Source organism: Heloderma suspectum, chromosome 2 (assembly GCF_057233095.1).
Source record: "Heloderma suspectum isolate Gila_16-S chromosome 2, 16-S_ref, whole genome shotgun sequence".
NCBI classification, from domain to species: Eukaryota; Metazoa; Chordata; class Lepidosauria; order Squamata; family Helodermatidae; genus Heloderma; species Heloderma suspectum.
The window spans coordinates 169741949-169761132 of NC_139459.1; the positions used below are offsets into that span (position 1 = coordinate 169741949).

General features: G+C 47.6%; 1 protein-coding gene across 1 annotated transcript in view; it reads left to right on the forward strand.

Annotated features, from left to right (window-relative positions):
* The window catches only part of KIF17 (kinesin family member 17), a 33853-nt gene extending 14953 nt beyond the window's left edge, over window positions 1-18900 (forward strand). Inside the window, exons 7-14 of the mRNA XM_084832206.1 lie at window positions 757-904; window positions 2154-2236; window positions 4659-4792; window positions 6295-6526; window positions 8824-9082; window positions 11797-11870; window positions 16186-16306; window positions 17080-18900. Of these exons, the coding sequence (XP_084688332.1) occupies window positions 757-904; window positions 2154-2236; window positions 4659-4792; window positions 6295-6526; window positions 8824-9082; window positions 11797-11870; window positions 16186-16306; window positions 17080-17276 (1248 nt within the window). The 3' untranslated portion in view covers window positions 17277-18900. The remainder of the gene's footprint in view (window positions 1-756; window positions 905-2153; window positions 2237-4658; window positions 4793-6294; window positions 6527-8823; window positions 9083-11796; window positions 11871-16185; window positions 16307-17079) is intronic.
* Window positions 18901-19184: the final 284 nt, after the last annotated feature.

Sequence of the window (19184 nt, forward strand, 5' to 3'; positions counted from 1 at the left end):
AGGGGTAGGGTGGTTGGGCACCTGCTGAGGGCCCACACCGCAGCAGGGGCCCACTGACAAGAGCCCCCTGGAGATGTCGCCCCTCTTCATCACTGCAACCTTATTCACCTGCCTCTCACTCTGGCCCAAGCAATGGAGGTGGTGTGAAGGAGGAGCATCAGATGCTACTCGCTCCCTGGCTCTCTCCCTGTCAAGTAAGCAAATGGCAGCGATGAGGAGGAGGAGCAGCAGCAGCTGATGATGGTGGTGGTGGTGAGAAGGTCGGCTCACTGAGGGAGGGGGCCCATTGAGGGGGCCTTGCCCAAGGGCCCTCAGAAACCTGGAGCCGGCACTGCCAGAATCACTCAGAAAACACCCAAGAATAGACAACAATTTTTGAGCCTGAAACAGAAAAGTAACAGTGCCAAACAGACCTCTGTGAAGATGCATTCCAAAGACAGGGCACCACCACTGAAAAAGCCCTGTCTCCAAGGGACTTTATTGCCAGATCTTACCCCTCTGGTTTTGGCTGTGAACTGAAATACATTAACTTGGAAAGGAATTCCTCCGAAATCTATGGCAATTCCTTCCAGTTAAATATGTTGTGTGTGTTCGTTCCATACCCCAGTCGCATTTCAGTTGTCTTGAATACTTGGGAGTAAAATCTCTGCTTGCCACAAAAAAATGAATCACGTCTCCCAGAACAGGCAGATGTGGTCTGGAGTTGGCATGTTTGCCACACCAGGTTGCCTCAGCTGATTATCTTGACTTCCTTAGGAGTACGAAGAGAGGCTGGCCCGGCTGAAGGCTGACTATGAAGCTGAGCAAGAATCTCGTGTCCGGCTTGAGGAGGACATCAGTGTGTTAAGGAATGCTTATGACCTGAAGTTCCACACTTTGGAAGAGAACCTCAGGAAGGAAGCAGGTATAGGTGGAGCGGCTCTGTAAAGAACCTTTAGGTCTCATAGACAAGACTGTATGTATGCTAGAGTTCTATGTATGCGCAGAAAGTTGGCCCTGGGCACAGAATTTAGATTCTTACATCCTGAGATTCTCATGCCTGATGGCATCTCGGAAGCCAGAGGACTGCAGAGTAACATTTCCAGAAGTTGGGTGGGGCATCCTTGCCACTCCCTATGACTAGCGGAAGCGGAAAATTGGCAGTGTAAATGAGTTAAACTAGGGGCGTATATGGAAAGTCCTTCTGGGCCTCCTGATTAAAAAGGGATGAGGAAGCACCATTTTGAGGTGGCTCTGATTCTTCATGGTGCGTAGGCCCCAGAAGGTGACGCTGGGAGACTGTTGCTCCATTTCCTGGTCTAATGGTGAATGGGGTGCTGCAAGGCTCCATCCAGTTTTTAACATTTACATGAAACTTCTGGGGGAGGTCATCCAGAGATCTGTGTTGAAAGAGTGTCAGGGATGCTACGGATGACATAGAGGGGCCATAGCTCACTGGCAGAGCACCTGCTTTGCATGCTGAAGGTCCCAGGTTCGATCCTCGGCATCTCCAGGTAGGGCTGGAAAAACTCCTGCCTGAAACCCTGGAGAGCCATTGCTGCCAGTCAGTGTCGACAATACTGGGCTAGATGGACCCAGGGTCTGACTCGGTATAAGGCAGCTTCCTATGTATCTGTGACATCCGGCACTAACTTTAGTTTCCATCCTTTAATCCTGGGGAGGCAGTGGAAGTCCTGAATCAGTGTCTGGCAACAGTTTTGGATGGGATGAGGGTGAACAAACTAAAATTAATCCAGACAAGATGGGGGCACAGCTGGTTGGGCAGCTGAAGCTTCCAAACTGTCTTCAAAGGCAGCCCCCCCACATAGAGCGCATTACAGTAGTCATCTGGAAATAACCAGGGCATGAATGACTGTGGCAAGGTCCACTTTCCCGTAACAGGGGCAGAGCTAGCAAATCAGCTAGAGCTGATAAAAGGTGCTCCAGATCACCGACGCCACCTGCACCTCCATAGCTAGTGCTGAGAAGTCTAGGGGAATGCCCAAGCTGCGCACTTGGCCCTTCAAGCCCCGTCCCACACTGGTGACATACCTCTGTCCAGCAAAACCTCTCTCAAACTACTTTTAGCTCTATTAGAAATTGCTATCTGTCCAAGCCTAATAGTTTCTAGCTAAAGCTTCTTGTTTTATCTCCACTTCCTTTACTTTCTCTAGAAACCACCCAGCCAGTCAAAGCCGTTACAGACCAAATCCCCTTGGCTCCAGGCCCTGTTGCAGAAACCGATGCACCAGCCAAGGTATCCTGGAGATTAAACTTCCGTCAACAGATGAAATAAACTTAGCAGTGGCTCTACATAAATGGCACGGGAGGGGCGATGGAACCGTCCTTCATCATTAGTAATGTCAGGGATGCTATGGAATATGGACCACTGATCCCCGGCTTGCTGCGTCTCTTTTTTGCCATCCTCCCATCTGCTCTCTGGCCCAGAGTGAGTGAGTGGGTAGCAACACCAGCAACAAGGAGGAGGTGGGCACAATGTGGTGGTGGTGGGCCACTGGGAGTGCCTTGCCCAGTGGCCTTCCAATAACTTGGAGTTGGCTCCAATGGAAAGCTTATGCTACAATAAAGTGGTTCATCTTTAAGGTGCCGCTGGACTCTCTTTTATTTCTGATGGCACCATACCATGGGGAATATAAGAGCAGGCTGACCAATTTCTCAAGGTTTTCATAGTGCCCCTATGAGATATCCCTGTAAGCTGCTGGTGTAGAATAGTGGTTAAGAGACTGAGTTACAAATCAGGCAGTCCCTGGTTCGAATCCTGAACTGATTGACTGGTTTACCTGATTTGAATCTGGTCCAAGGCAAATTACTGTCCTTTCAGCCTCCCCGTTTTGAGGGTGGGAATTGCAATGCTGACCTATGTTACAGAGCTATCATAGGGATTATACCAAGATAGTAAATGTGAAGCATTTTGAAGACTATAAAATGCAGTTAAGGTTATTATTATTATTATTACTATTACTGTTATTATTATTAAATCCAAATCCTCTCCCCATGAAGCATAAACAGATCCATAGTATGCACCTTGTTGAGGCATGGGCCTTAGGAGGTACCCAACAATGTCGGCCCCTGCTACTATTACTACCAGTAGTAGTAGTAGCAGAAGTAGTTGCAGTAGTAATAAATATATTGGTTAGTCTTTTAGGTGTCACAGGATTCTTCTTCAGTGGTTTTCTTCATAGACTAAGACAGCCCCCTTCAGTATTAGAAATAAAATACGCTATGAAAATAATCTGCATCTTCCTTACCTAAATCTTCCTTCCTCAACCTAGTACCCTCCAGATGTGTTGGGGGTGGGGGAGTGTGTGTGTCATGCACAACAACTCCCAGCATTCCTGACTATTGACCATGATGGCTGGGCTTGATGGGAGTTGAAGTCCAAAACATCTGGAGGGCACCAGGTTGGGAAGGCTGATCTAATTAACTAGAGGCCCAGAGTACTGATGACATCTGAGGACTGGGAACAAACCGTATTCTTAAGGACCATATTTAGACTGCTTCTGAATTCCATGCTTGCCCCCCTTTATTAAAAGCAGAGTTGGGCAAAAGTCAGCTGATTTTGGATTTACACGCTGTTATGTTTAATATTGGATGAAATTGACTTTAGTGGACACTGTGTAAGGCTTCCTAAATTATATACAATGGAACCAAGACTGTCCCATCCTAATACTTTTAAACACTGATAGCTCTGTAAGATAACTTTGGTGGTGGGGAAACCATACTTGAACTTGATAGGTATTTCTCCAGATTAAAGCACTTCTGAAAACCAGATTTACAGCACGATCCAGTGTATGTTGATTCAGAAGTTAGTTGCACTAAGTTCAATGGGACGTACTCTCTGGGTTAGTGGGTTTAGGACTGCAGCTTTACGGTACAATCCTAAGAAGTATGTCCTACTGACATAAGTGGGACTTACTCCCTAAGTGTGCATATTGGTGCTCATGTTGGTGGCAATCTTGTGACACTTACTAGGGAATAGGTCCCACTGAAATAAGCGAGGGCTTGCTTCTGAGTACACGTGCATAGGGTTACACTGCACATGGCATTGTCATCCTGAATGGTTTCATTAATTTCAGTCTGCTTGTTGTAGTATATCATCATGGAACAGTGTTCTCAGATATAACAGTGGCTGTGAACTTAACTAGTTTGTGGCAGTGGGGGATGTGTGTGTTGTGCACAACAAGTGGGGACAGAAGGATTTCCACATCTCTGAAATCCTATATTACTCAGACTTTAAGTGGGCATTGTGAGGTCAGCAGCTCGATTGTTTTTCTGGTTTGGTGCAGAAGCGCGCTCCGTGGTTGCCTAGCAACCGCAGGACATGCCTTGGGAGCAAACTGTTTTCTCTCCCTTTCCTCTCCCAGAACCTTGCACAGCAGCTGGTTGGCTGGGACTGAAGTATGGCGGCAGTCAAACCAATAGCAATAGCAACCAGCCACTGGATGTACAAGGCTCCAGCAGGCTTTGGGCTTAGACATAAGCCTGTATGTCCAGTGGATGGGGCAGTCTTGGTTCCTTTTCTCCCAGTCCCTCCTGGGAGACTGGCAAAATACAGGGCTTTACACTTTAGAAAGTTTTCTGTGAATCGGCCTAGTATCCATCGGTCCAGATGTCATGTCTGTCCAAACCGGCTGCCTCCAATTTCCTCTCCTACTCAGGAGTCTGACCCAGCCGAGTCTCCTGCTCTTCCCATGGGCCAGCATTTGGAGAAAGTGCTCAGGCCGGGGACACCCGGGACCGAGGAGGCTGAGGAACCCCCTCTGGCTGTGAACCAGCAGGAAGTGCTTGCCAGGTCAGTGATGAATGTGACATCTGGGGGTGGGGTGGGGAGCCGTTGGGATTGTGCAGCCAAGAAACCAATCTGCAGGATTCTAGTTTTTGAACCTCCATAATACATGCACTGGTGTACAAAAAATAGAAAGCCATGCCTACTCAGCGCCGCCCTTTTTAAATGCCACATTATGCACCCATAAAATGTTAGGCTGAAAATAAATTATACAAATCAAATACATCTGTGCAAATGTGGTTCTTGGCCTAACCTTACATTTGCATAGTTTGTCCTGAAGTTGTGCCTCGGTGTTTGAATTTAGTATTTTTGATCAGGAAATGACTGGATGGAAGGGACAGAGTGGGCAAATGAGGTGCAGTTGGGTAGAGAATAGGAAGGAGAAAGGGCTGCCATTTAGGCCAAAGAAGCTCCACCTTCTGAACACCAGAGTCCTCCACAGACATATGCCTCCACACTCAGTAGCTCCAATGTCCATGCAGGGGCACCAGTGCCTAAGCAGACACTGTCCCATTTCTCCTCAGTGTTGGGGAACGTTCTGTTGCACACACTCTCCATGAATGTGGAGTGTTCCCCAGCACTGTGGAGCTTCATTCTTACTGGGCCTCTGCAGATCCTTGGTCATCGCTTGCCTGTATGTTTCCCCCACATTATCTCCACAACTGTAACGACTGAGAACATCCCTCATTTTTTAAAACAAACGCCAGGATTCTCAGCAATCCAGGTTCTATATCACATGTAATTCTTTGTGCATAGATGTACGTGAGCTGTGAAGAGTCTGCCTCTGCCTTCACTGTGTGTGGGGAGAACTGCAACAGTGCTTGTGGGGCTGGCATAAGGTCTTCCAAGGCTCAACTTCCAGGCAACCAACTATGGTCCAGAGGAATCTTCCCTGGCTCAGTTGCCTCAGACACTTAAGTGCGATCTCCCTGTTGACACTCACTTCCTGCTTCCTAGGTCCCTCATAGCTGAGAGAGAGAAAGGGAGGTGGTAGAAAGAGAGGGAGAGAAAAGGGGGTGGCCCCACCTACTTTTGGCACTGCCCCTGCCCACCGGTGGCTTTGGCTCCATCTTCTGCCAATATGCCCCCACCCCAACACACACATAGATTACTCCTGAGGGAACGTGGCCCTTGACAGAAAAAGCTTGCCCATCCCTGCACTCACACATTGGTTTTCAAACTGTATTCCTGGGGGTCCTTAGAAGATTATCGGGGGCCCTCAGTCACCAGATCAGGAATAGTGGACAAGCTTCCTTGAAACTGCAGAACAGCTCGCATATCACCGCCAGTTTTCCCCTGCAGTGTGCTGGCTGTGTTCAGTGGTGCATTCTCAATTCATGTGGAGCAACAGTGAAGCCCAACAGGACTGGCCAGCGCCCCAGAATCCTTTGCAAAGTATGGTGGTTCCAGACGCCTCAGCAGACACGTTCGTGGTGAAAGGGGTCCCTGAGTTTAGAAAGTTTGAAAACCAGTGCCTAGAGCTAAGACACATCTCTTGACCCTCCCAGGTTGCAGATGTTAGAACAACAGGTGGTAGGAGGAGAACAGGCCAAGAACAAAGATCTGAAGGAAAAGCATAAGCGACGAAAGAAAATTGCAGATGAGCGGAAGAAGCAGCTGCTGGCAGCTTTGCAGAAATCAGATGAGGATAGCAGCGACTGGGTCCTGCTCAACGTCTATGACTCCATCCAGGAAGAAGTGCGAGCCAAAAGCAAATTGCTGGAGAAGTTGAAAGAAAAGGTGATTGCTTTCCCCTCTGAAGCAAGCCGCTCTTGTACAGTGCTGGGTAAGGGCAGGTTCCCACAGCCACAGGGGCCTGAGCGCAAACTCTTGGCACACCACATCAGCTGCAAAAGCAGAGCGCATCTATGCATTATTTATCTTTTGACCCCATACAATGCATGGAAGTGCCGTCACTGAGAAAGGATCAGGCCCCTCTTTCTGTGACCCCTCAGGCATTCCTTTTCCACATGGGGATCAGGGGAACCCACACGGTTGTGGCACCCAAACTAACGTGAGTCTCACCAGTGGCATCGCCACCACTTTCTTCTCTTTTTATGCTTGTTTTATTTATTTTTAGGAGAAGGAGAAAGCGGCAACAAAAACGGGGAGAGGGAGAGAGGGGGAGAGAGATGTCGTGCAAGCGATTGGACAGCGCTCCTTTAATGCTTTTAATAACTGTATAGAAGAGGGAATTGCCGCAGGGCCAGTTTTCCACATCTCTGCTGGGGCAGCTACAGCTGGCATTTCCCTCTTCTGTACAACTATTCAAGGTAAAGGAGCCCAGCCCTCCTTCATATCTCCAAGACAGGGGGGAGGAGAAGGTCATCCTTGAGTCAGTGGCCAGTTTCCAGCAGACCACCTAATGTTTACTGGGGTTCTTGCAAAGCATGCTGGACAGGTGGGTCTGATCCAGCAAGGCACTTCTGATGTTTCTGAGCAAGAGTGCTCAGTACTCGGGTTCACTAGTTAACACAGACCAGTTATACCTTAACTATTGGGAGATCCTAAGTACACACCTCTTGCTTTATAAATTAAAGCACAACAGTGGACTACAGGTTGCCTAGACAAGAAAAAAGTAGGCCATGGAAGACTGAGGTCAGCCCATCCCTGCGTGAGAGTTAAGAAAAAGACATACCTATATGGCAACCTTCCCCAACCTAATGCTTTGTAGATGTGTTGTACTACAACTCTCATAATCCCTAACAATGGCACCACCATTGTTGTAATCCATCATATCCAGAGGGCACTAGGTTCAGGAAGGCTAATATATGGGCAGGTCTCACATTGCAGTTTGGTTTGAAAGGTGGGTCTAGGGCAGGGATGCAGACCCTCTGGCCCGCAGACCTAATCTGGTTGGTGGAGGTTCTGCATCCGGCCCCTAGAGCTTCCTTGGGTTCCTCCAGAGGGCAGGGCTTGGCCTCCAAGCCCCACCCCCTGGAGAAATCCCCACTGTTATCTCTAATCTGAGATTGGAGATAACAGTGGGGATGTGAGCCGTGGGCCAGCACTGGGAGGAGTGGCTGCTCTTCTGAGCACTGGCTGAGCCTTCCTTTGCACGCCTCTTGCTGCCTCCAGTGGGGATGGTGAGAGGCACACGATGGAGGTGCCTGGCTTTTGGCTGGTGATGGGAGGAGCTGCTCCTGCTAGCTCCGGCCACATCCCTTTCTTCATGTTGGGAGAGGCACAGAGCTCCATGCCTCTCTCAGCACGGAGGAAGAAAAAATAGGCAGGGCGGGATGACGTCAGTGGGTCTTGGAAAGGCTGAAGACATCTCTGCTTTAAGTGGTCAAGTGACAAATCATGCATCCATGCACCTTTCACAGTTGATGTGGTGTGCGTGTATTTTGTACTGGGGTAATTTCTGCCCAAGTGCAAATGGTAACAAGAAGATGCAGGGACAGAGTTAGAACCTCCTGATCAGAACCTCCTGATCCATGTTAGAACCTCCTGATTCAGACATCCATGCAGTGGTAGGTTTGCCACTTACAACTGAGCCCCAGAGTTCAGGGTTCCACACAGTTCTGGGAATGCCTGACTCTTCCATGTACATGGGTTTGCTGGATCACATAGTAAGTACCAGCCCAGCCTTGCAAGCTTCAGCTTCTGAGCAATAATAGCAGCAGGCTATAATTGCTATGAGATATTATAACATAATAATTGTGATCAAAAAGGGGGAGAACGTAACCATGAGTCCATCCATGGCTGTTGCAAAGAAAATAAAATTCTGCATGTCTAAGGGGCGGTTTACACATGTGTGTTCATCCCTTGATGACTGCAGTTGTTAAGGAGTCAGTTCACATGTTCAGTAGCCCCTCACCAAATGCACAATTCGGCATGTGATGTTCACGCTTGTGTGAGCCAGCCCCATGATGGGCTCATATAAGGACTCATGAACTTCCATAGTCTGCATCCCAACGTTTTCTTCAAGGAGCCTGGCTGTCATTGTTTAGAGATATAGAATTGCTATGAAATAGAAAAATGACTCTTAGCAATTCTCTTAGCTCTTGTTTTCATACTAGTGCTGTCTTTCCCAGCTGCGGGTTGCTGAGACCGAAATCAAAGACCTTCAGTCCGAATTTGAACTGGAGAAGATCGATTATTTGGCCACCATCCGTCGCCAAGAGCGGGAACTCTTGCTCTATCAGCAGCTCCTGGACCAGGTGCAACCCCTCATACGGCGGGACTGCAATTACACCAATTTTGATAAAATCAAGCGGGAGTCCACCTGGGATGAGGAGTTGGGCTGCTGGAAAATCCCAGAGCCTGTCACTCAAAAGACCAGCCTCCCTGCAGGTAAGAAGAGCTCCACTGATTCACCACGTTGCCATCCAGATAGCATTGCTCCAGATGCCCAGCATCTGCCAAGAAAGAACTTGCTAGTTATTCACTGACTCCACCAACTTACAGAAACCCAAAGCAGAACACATGTGAGGTGCGCCAGTGTGAGAGTCTTGACGCACTGTCGCAAGCCCCTCATAAATTTGCAGCTTGGGGGACCACGGGCTTTGAGGCTGCTTTTCACAAAGAGCTGAGCAAAAATGTTCTCCCCAAATGTCTGTGTGGCTTCTGCTCACTGGTTTACTAGCTTGCTACGGATGCCTTGACTGTCTTTATTTCCTTCTCAGTCCCTCCCATTCTGGGGCTGTTCAGATGACACTTCTCTCATCTCACCTTTATGTGCAAGTGAAATCAGGAGCAGATTTCAGGCTGATGGATGTGGGGCCAAACAAGAGGTGTTGTAGGGTTGAGGCCTACTTCTTACCCAAATAGGCATGCACAGAGGAGGGAAGCAAAACCTGACCACCCCCACCCCCACTTACCTCATTATGTTCTGCTGAATTAAGCAGTTTTCTCCCTGCTCAGCTCACTTCTGGTATCAGAGTCGGGGTGGGGTGGGGGTGGGACTGCTTAAAAGCCATGGAGCACAGCAAGCTAAGGTGGGGTTCTCTCCCCTCCCCTGCATGCTCCTTTTTGGTGCAAGAAGTACCCTGCACCCACTTTATGTGGGTGAGCAGCCATGTGCTTATGATACGTGTGATTGCCCCACATGTCTAGTTTGGCTCTTACTCACTCTTCTGGGTTCCCGGGTCTCCTGAGACTCACACCCCCTCTACAGTTCTGGGGACAGAGCCTGGAAGCTCAGGGTGGTGGTGCTTAATAATGCAGAGCCTGGAAGCATTTGGTGAGGTTTTAAAGAGGTCTCAAGCCTCTCCTTTAGCTGATCTCTAGTGTAGAAGGATTGCTGTCCTTCCTGTGTGTTTTCAAAATAGCTTTAGGATATTTCCAGACAAGGCTTTTATGGCATCATTACCCTGCCTCATTTACAGAATTTTGTTGTTGTTATTCAGTCGTTAAGTCATGTCCGACTCTTCGTGACCCCATGGACCATAGCACAACAGGCCTTCCTGTCCTTAAAACAGGAATTTTACCTGCTTTTTAAAAAAAAATTAATTTTTAAAAACAGAATTTTACCGGGGTCCAAATGTTGGTGTCTTCCACTGGTAACCATCCAGTCTTTTCCTACCACTTCTCCCATTAAGAAAATCCATTAAGGGAGCAATCCTATGGCCGCTATGGCCACTAGACACTGTCTAGAGGGCCATAGGATATGCTGTTTTCCGGGAACCAAGGTTGGTTCCTGGAAAACTGACCTCCCCTGACATCCACACTGCCTCAGAGGCAGCACGGAGAAGCCCCATTCTCCGCTCTCGGAAGAGGAGCACGGAGCGACTGAAAAGGGGCATTCCAGGGGGCATTCCAGGGTGGAGAGAGTGGAGCTGCATGTGCGACACATCCAGTGTTTCGTACAGCAGCCTCCTCTCCTGGCCGAAAATGGCTGTCTAGCAGCAAATAGCAGGGCAGGAGAGGTGCGGAGGGAACAATCCCCCCTGTGACTCTCCTGCCTTGCTTTGGATAGGCGGTCAGCTCTGAGTTCAGAGGTGACCATCTATCTTGATAGGATTGCACCCTAAGAAGGCAAAGATGGAATAGCTGCATAATGCCATCTAATAATTAGTATCGCTAGGAGCCCTCTGTCTGGAAGCCCCTGTGTTGATGCCTGCCTTTCAGTCATTCTCCTTCGCAAAAAGAGAAAGATACTGAGACTGGAAGAACATACTGGAAAAGGGGAATGGTTTACATTTTAGAATGGCAAGAAAAGAGCTGAGAACAGCTCTTACTTGTGCCGTCTCACCGTAAGATATAACTCCTTCCTGTGCAGGTACTGAGGGCCAGATGTGGGCCCAGGGGAAGTGGTGCTGATCAGGATCAGGATCTGGATCATAGCAGGCATGCAGAGGCAATTTAACCCTTTCTGCCACTGCTGTGGTCCTGAGGAAAATCCCTTGCTTCACGGCGTGATCCTACACGTGCCCGTGCTGTGTTTTCAATAAGTATGTATAGGACCGCAGCCTGAAGTTATTTGCTTTAGTACCTTTGAAGGAAGGATTTTCCTGAGGCCTGCAGCAGGGAAAGACAGGGTTAAATTTCCCCTCCCCTCTTGCTGCAATCCTGATAAAGATCACTCTCTCCCCAGACCCCAGTTGATGCTATTTGCACTTATAAAAAACTGCTTGTTAAATGCAGAGTCTTTAACTTCATGTCCTGTTTGGCCCTGAGCAAGAGGCTAAACCGCTGAAGTCTGAGGTCAAACCATGAGTCCTTGTGGCAAGCTTAATCCCTTTGCCATTCCCCTCATTATGCATAGAAAATATTGCCAGAACTGGCTGATCCTGAATAAAGGATCTCTCCTGACCCACCAACTGAAATTTGCTGTCACCCATTAATCAGCTACAACTGTAATGGATGAATCTGCTGATTAAAGTTGTTGCAGCCCTGCTTATATGTCTTTTAGAGAGCAAGCCACAAATTGGCCAGCCCTCAGTAAAAGCTATGCACATGCTGGAGACCCACTGCTATTTGGTGGGCCCAGATGGTGTGATTTTGGCTAGGAGGAAGCAGCACACAATTAAAGAGACTGAGCTCCACTATTGCTGTTTTTCTTATAGCAGTTGGATCATTGTCACAGAGCAAAGCAGGCCGGAAGAGTTCATCCTCAGAGAATGGGGAGACGGTGACAATGGTAAGCTGAGGAAGGGATACTTTGGCAGTACCTTACTGACGATAAGTTGCATACAGGTGTCTTCTTTTTACTTTTTCATTGAATTTTTCCAAGTAGCAATTATCAGTAACAAATCCAAATACACCACACGTGAGTCAATTTCTTTACAGTCTTTCTGATCACTCAGGATCTTTATTTGGTACAAGAAAAAGTATTTGATAAAGTTATCACTCATCATCCTAACAGATCACACCATAGAGTGCCATGTATCTTAGGAGGTTGTTGTGTGTTCTTCTCAGTAGTAGCGAATTCAATAAATGGATGCCATATTCCATAAAAAGTGTCACTTTCTACTTGGCCTCTTTGCACTTGAAGATGTTTAGTGAGTTTCTCCATTAGTGCAAGCGCCCAAATGTTCTGTTTCCGTAGGCTAAGAGAAGGTTCATTTGCTGATTTCCAGTTAGCTGCTGTCCAGAAGAAAATCAGGAACTCTTCATGTCTTATTTGTCTATTAGGGGCTATATAAAGAGACAGTAGTCCCAATTTTGCAGATAACGTTATATCTTGTTGTGTGACCTCACTGGCAAAGGGCAAAGACCTGGACTACGACTTCCCCTCCTTCACTTTATACTTCACAGCTTTTCTTCATAAGAGATAGGAGCCTGCACTTGTTAAAGTCAGAGTTGAACCTTGGAGGATTTACTTGAACTTCCCACAGTGAGGAAAACTGTGACTCCCCTGCCCCACTGCCACCTCCCACCCTCTTGCCTTGATCACTGGACAAAGATATTAGTGGGGGAACTGAGTGCTGGGACCGATCACTGTTGTCTCTTGTTCATGGCAGCTGAGAGGGTACAACAGCTGCCTCCTTCCAGCAGCCCAGATGCAGCAGCAGTGACAGCGGCAGTGAGGGACTGGCCCCACTCCGTACATCCCCTCCTTGAGAGTGCAGTCTGTGAATCAGTCCTAAGTCGGTGCTCAGAACTAGAACCATCCTACCAATTGTGAGCAATCACAGTCTTGGTGAATTCTAGTTCCTCCACTAATTATCATTATGTAGCTCTGCCTTCCAGGATTCTCCTGTTCCTTGTAGACTCCAATTGTACCATTACTGGCCTTTACAACAGCCTGGTTCCTTAGCATTGAGCCACAGGGACAGCTCTACCATCAGATAGGGCGAAGCAACAGTCTCAGGTGGCATATTTTAGGGGGCAGCACAGGAAGGCAGAACTATGTATGCCACCTGGCCTGGCCTCGGCTCTCTAAACTAGCTTGCTGCTTCAGGTGCAGTAGAGGTCACTATTCTGTTAACTGCCAGTCCAGTTGGATTCTGTTTGTGGAGTGGGGAGGTGGTGCCATTTTGTTCTTTGCCTCGGGCCCCAAAATGTCTTGGCCTGGCCCTGTGAGGTGGCAATCCTATGCCTGGGTTGAACCACTTCAAATTGTAAGTAGGCGCTCCCATGACTGAGTGTTGCTCCATACAAAAAGTATCCCTGCACATAGAAAACATGCATGACTAGCATTCTAAGCCTTGTCTTCTCCCTGACATGCTAGTTTTCTATGTGGAGGGATTTATTTATGGAGGAGCATCATGAGCGTCTTGTTGCAAAATTTCGGCTTAAATGGAAGAACGTAGGGAAAACCGCTAAACCATTCAGGTATGACCGAAATCATATCCCTTATGAATATACAGTGGAGGTGAGGAATAGATTTAAGGGATTAGACCTGATAGACAGAGTGCCTGAGGAACTATGGACGGAGGTCCGTAACATCGTTCAGGAGGCAGCAACTCAATCCATCCCAAGGAAAAAGAAAAGCAAGATAGCAAAATGGCTGTCTGATGAGGCTTTACAAGTAGCTGAGGAAAGAAGGAAAGCGCAAAGCAAGGGAGAAAGGAGAAGATATACCCAACTGAATGCAGAGTTCCAGAGAATAGCAAGGAGAGACAAGAAGGCCTTCTTAAATGAACAATGCAAAGAAATTGAGGAAAACAACAGAATGGGAAAGACTAGAGATCTCTTCAAGAAAATCGGAGATCTCAAGGGAACGTTTTGTGCAAAGATGGGCATGATAAAGGACAAAGAAGGCAGGGACCTAACAGAAGCAGATGAGATTAAGAAGAGGTGGAAAGAATACACAGAAGAACTATACAGGAAAGATCTGAATGTCCCTGATAGCCATGATAGTGCGGTCACTGAACTTGAGCCGGACATCCTCGAAAGTGAAGTCAAGTGGGCCTTAGGAAGCGTTAGTAACAACAAAGCTAGCGGAGATTACAGTATTCCAGCTGAGCTATTTAAAATCCTAAAAGATGATGCTGTTAAAGTGCTGCACTCAATATGCCAACAAATTTGGAACACTCAACAGTGGCCACAAGACTGGAAAAGGTCAGTTTACATTCCAATTCCAAAGAAGGGCAACGCCAAAGAGTGTTCAAACTACCGTACAATTGCGCTCATTTCACATGCCAGCAAGGTTATGCTCAAAATCCTACAAGCTAGGCTTCAGCAGTATGTGAACTGGGAACTACCGGAACTACAAGCTGGGTTTCGAAGAGGCAGAGGAACTAGAGATCAAATTGCCAACATTCGCTGGATCATGGAGAAAGCAAGAGAATTCCAGAAAAATGTCTATTTCTGCTTCATTGACTATGCTAAAGCCTTGGATTGTGTGGATCACAACAAACTCTGGCAAATTCTTAAAGAGATGGGAGTACCAGACCACCTTATCTGTCTCCTGAGAAACCTGTACGAGGGTCAAGAAGCAACAGTAAGAACCAGACATGGAACAACCGATTGGTTCAAAATTGGGAAAGGAGTACGACAAGGCTGCATACTGTCGCCCTGCTTATTTAACTTATATGCAGAGTACATCATGAGAAACGCCGGGTTGGATGAATCACAGGTCGGAATTAAGATTGCCGGGAGAATTATCAACAACCTCAGATACGCAGACGATACCACCCTAATGGCAGAAAGCAAAGAGGAGCTAAAGAGCCTCTTGTTGAGGGTGAAAGTGGAGAGTGCAAAAGCTGGTTTGAAACTCAACTTAAAAAAAACGAAGATCATGGCATCTGGCCCCATCGCTTCCTGGTATATAGAAGGGGAAGAAATGGAAGCAGTGACAGATTTTATTTTCTTGGGCTCCAAGATCACCACAGACGGTGACTGTAGCCATGAAATTAAAAGATGCTTGCTCCTTGGGAGGAAAGCTGTGGCAAGCCTAGACAGCATAGTAAGAAGCAGAGACATCACCTTGCCGACAAAGGTCCGTCTAATCAAAGCTATGGTTTTCCCAGTAGTAATGTATGCCTGTGAGAGCTGAACTATAAGGAAGGCTGAGCGCCGAAGAATTGATGCTTTCGAACCGTGGTGCTGGAGAAGACTCTTAGAGTCCCCTGGACTGCAAGGAGGTCAAATCAGTCCATCCTAAAGGAAATCAGCCCTGAGTGCTCATTGGAAGGACAGATAGTGAAGCTGAAGCTCAAATATTTTGGCCACCAAATGCGAAGAGAAAACTCCCTGGAAAAGACCCTGATGCTGGGAAAGATCAAAGGCAAAAGGAGAAGGGGACGGCAAAGGATGAGATGGCTAGATAGCATCCCCGATGCAATGAATATGAACTTGAGCACACTCCGGGGGAGAGTGGAGGATGGGAAGGCCTGGCGTGCTATGGTCCATGGGGTCACAAAGAGTTGGACACGACTTAATGACTGAACAACAAATTCCATTATATGGGCTGCCATCTACAATCTGATGTGATACAACCTAGACACACGTTTACCACCCCAGTGAGAAATAGGGTAATGTCCAGTGGCAACTAACTATACATGATAATATTTTCACTGTAGTAAAGAGGAAATATTTTCTGGTTCTTCATGTCTGACCAATCTGGATCCAAAGTGTGTGTGTGCGCATGCGCACATGCTCATGTGTGTATGTATATGTGTGTGTATGTATGTATATTCCACAATGCTACTACCTCCCAGAAATTAAATCGGAAGTCAAACTCTTTTCCATAGATTTTCAATGAGATAAAGGTAAGCAGGTACTTAACCCTCACATTGAAGCTTGGTCTGGACACTGCCCGTAGGTTCTTTCTCACCCCTGCCCCCTCCCCTCATTACCTTGTAACCTTCTTATTTCTGGGCAACAGTGTGGAAACAAGAGTGTAGTCCAGCAGTTAAGATAGTAACGTTGGAACTGAGGAGATGGGGCTGAAAACTCAAATTTAACTACGGTCCCAACCTTAGTTCCCTCATCTGTAAAATTAGAAAAACAGTGTCCTATTTGGGCTAATTGATGAAAAACTGGTGACCACTTGGTTCTGTCCCCAGCAGGAAGAAGACCGCTACAAGTTGATGTTGAGCAAGAGTGACAGTGAGAATATTGCCAGTAACTATTTTCGCTCAAAACGAGCAAGCCAGATTCTCAATGCTGACCCCATGAAGAGTCTAGGTAGATCCTTTCATATGTTCTTTGCTTCTTCTCCTAAAAATATGCTGGCTGCCTTCTTAATAATACCTAGCATCTGCATAACACATTTAATGGATTCAAAGAGCTTCTCAAATGTCATCGTAACTACCCGGTAAGGTAGGTCACTATTATTCTCCCTGTTTTGCCAATGGGGATCTGAGCCTGAGAGAACAGTAAATTGCCTAAGGCCACCAGTGAGATCATGACAACAAGATTTAAACTGGGGACTTCTTGATTTATAGCTTGAGCTCTTAGCAGGGTCAGCCCTACCATTAGGTAGAATGAGGTGGCCATCTCAGGCAGCTGTTTTTGAGTGTCACGAAAGGGCAGCACATTTTTAATTACTTAATTATCGTATTTCTACAGCCAGGGAGCGGGAGAGGTGGTTATGCAATGTTTCCACCTCAGGTGCCAAAATAACACGACCAGCTTTGGGTATGATGTACCTTGACCTGGTTTGCGGCTCTGCTTCAGGCAACCATATGTCTTGGGCCCGCCCTGCCACCATACCACATAAGCTTTCTATGTCATGCCTAGGTGTCACTGTACCCTTTCCATCCCATTAGCTCAGTCATCATCCTCACTTATTATATGTCAATATGCGCTAAGCACAGGTTCAAAATCTATTTCTACAGTGTTTTCAGATGGGCTCCATCTGAAGCCATCTCCATGTGTTTTCAGATGGGCTCCAGGGGTTTTTGGTTGCAATTAGAGCAAGCATCCCAACATTTTCTTCTTGTTTCTTTCCTCGGCAGCTTCCCATAACTCGCCCCCGTTACTGAACAACAGCACCTCTATCCTGACTTCCAGCTTGGCACCCATCTCCCCTGCCCAAACAGTGGAGATGCCCCAGCCGCGCCCCTTCCGCCTTGAATCCTTGGACTTCTCCTCTCCTTCGGCCAAGACAAAACGCAAGAAAAGCCGGAACAACCTGAGCGGAGATGCTCTCTGACTGTTGTGGTCTGCTTCCTGTACTCCCTGGCCAACACCAGGCCCTCCTTCACTGGCCCCGTGTTGGTAGCCACCGCTGCTTTTCAAAGGGATCCATGGCTTTTCTTTCCCTTTGGGGGAGAGTGAAAGCAATTAAATGCTGCTTCCCACAGACCAGTAGTCTGATCAGCCCTCCATGTTCACGTTGGGGCTGTTACTTCTCCCTGTTACCTGCTCCACTGCCATTTTGTAGTAACACTGCCTTTCAGGCTGCCCTTTCCCTCCCAGTCATTGCTATGCCCAGCAGTAGGAAGGGAAATCGAACCCAGAAGAAATGGATTAAGTATTCTTGGTGGTGCACCTTAAGCTTGCCCCCACGTCCACCCCAAGCATTGCCTTTCTCCCTACTTTGTTACAGGACAGGAAACTGGGAGGCACACTTTGTCAGAAAACCCTGCAGCCTACTCGATGAGCATCCTTGTCCTACCTGCTCAGCTCATTTGAGATCGTGACTCTGCTCCCACTGTTGGAGTTCAGGGGGTGCTTAAGAAGACAAGCAGAAGGAGAGAGAAGGTTACTCCCAGAGAGTAACCTGCTAGGCTCAAGAGTGAACTGGTGCCCAAAGGACAATCTTCTCAAGAAGGGAGGGAGGGCTGAACTTTGAGTGGTTGAGAAGATTAATGCAAAGGGGAGAGCCTGCCCGGTGATGAGAAGGTTGACGTGGCACAAGCCACTTTGGTTCATGTAGTGCATGAAGAGCCATCCGGGTGGGGCAATGCCTCCTGGGAGGTGGCCACCCCCGAGAGCAGTGTTAAAGGGGCAATTGAGAGTGCTGAGCAAGGCAGGGGAGCTCTGCTGATCCAGTGTGGGTTGCTAAAGCTGGGGCTTAGAGACCCAATGGAGCTCCCTTCCCAGCAGCACAGGTGCCTGGGGAAGAAACTGGACTTGAGCAGCATCCTCTGACTGTCTCCTGCAGCAGAGATTCTCTCTTGCTCTTCACTCACCAGCCCAGCCTCATTCATCTACATATGTTACTTGAGGGGAGAAGGTGACGTCCAGCTCCTGCAGGGCAGGAGGGAATGGATGGAGACTACATAGAGATGAACCTTTCCCAAATCATCACTCTTCTGCTTAGAAGGCTCAGGGTGGTTTGGCACATCCCACTGGTGCTTAGACACCTGAGTAAATTCCCTTTACACCAAGCCTTAATGTAGCCTTCCACAGCACTCCAATGTGCACTTTTCGGGAGATCCATTTCCTGTCACCTCTATAACTGAGAAGGTCACCTCAGGAAGGTCACCTTAGGACGCTTTTGCCTTCTTCCTCACTGTAGCAAGAAAATAAACACTGCCACATCGCTGCCACATCTTTTTCCACATTTTACCCAGAAAAAGCTTGACATGTAGTCAGGTCCACTTCAAGGTGCAGACCCTGCAACAGAACATGGGTTTCTGGTTTGCACAATTAACTCACCAGTTCCTCTGAATGAGAACAGCTGAACATGAAGAGAGTGGGAACAAACACTGCTGCTGTGGTGTGTTTGTGTGGAATTCAGATGTTACATTTAGATACTGCTCTGTCCATGTGTTAATTGATTTGTTTATTTTCACCTTTCACGTGAGCACAATAAACTGCCTGTTAACGACAACTTCATTTTGATTGCTTTACAGCCCACATTCTCCTGCTACGATCTGTCATCTCCAAAGGGGTGCGTGCCAACATGGCATGAAAGAAGGAGCAGTCTGGGAGGAGAGAAACCTTGCCAACAGTCGAGATTCCCAAACATTGCCCAAAATGTTGGGTGGTTGTAAATGACTCCTTGCTTCCTTCCACCCTTCCCTAAAACCTACCTGGGATGAGGGTATTGCATGCACACTTCCCTCATGCTGCTGAGGAATATGCCCAGCAGAACAAGCCCTAGTGCTGGGCT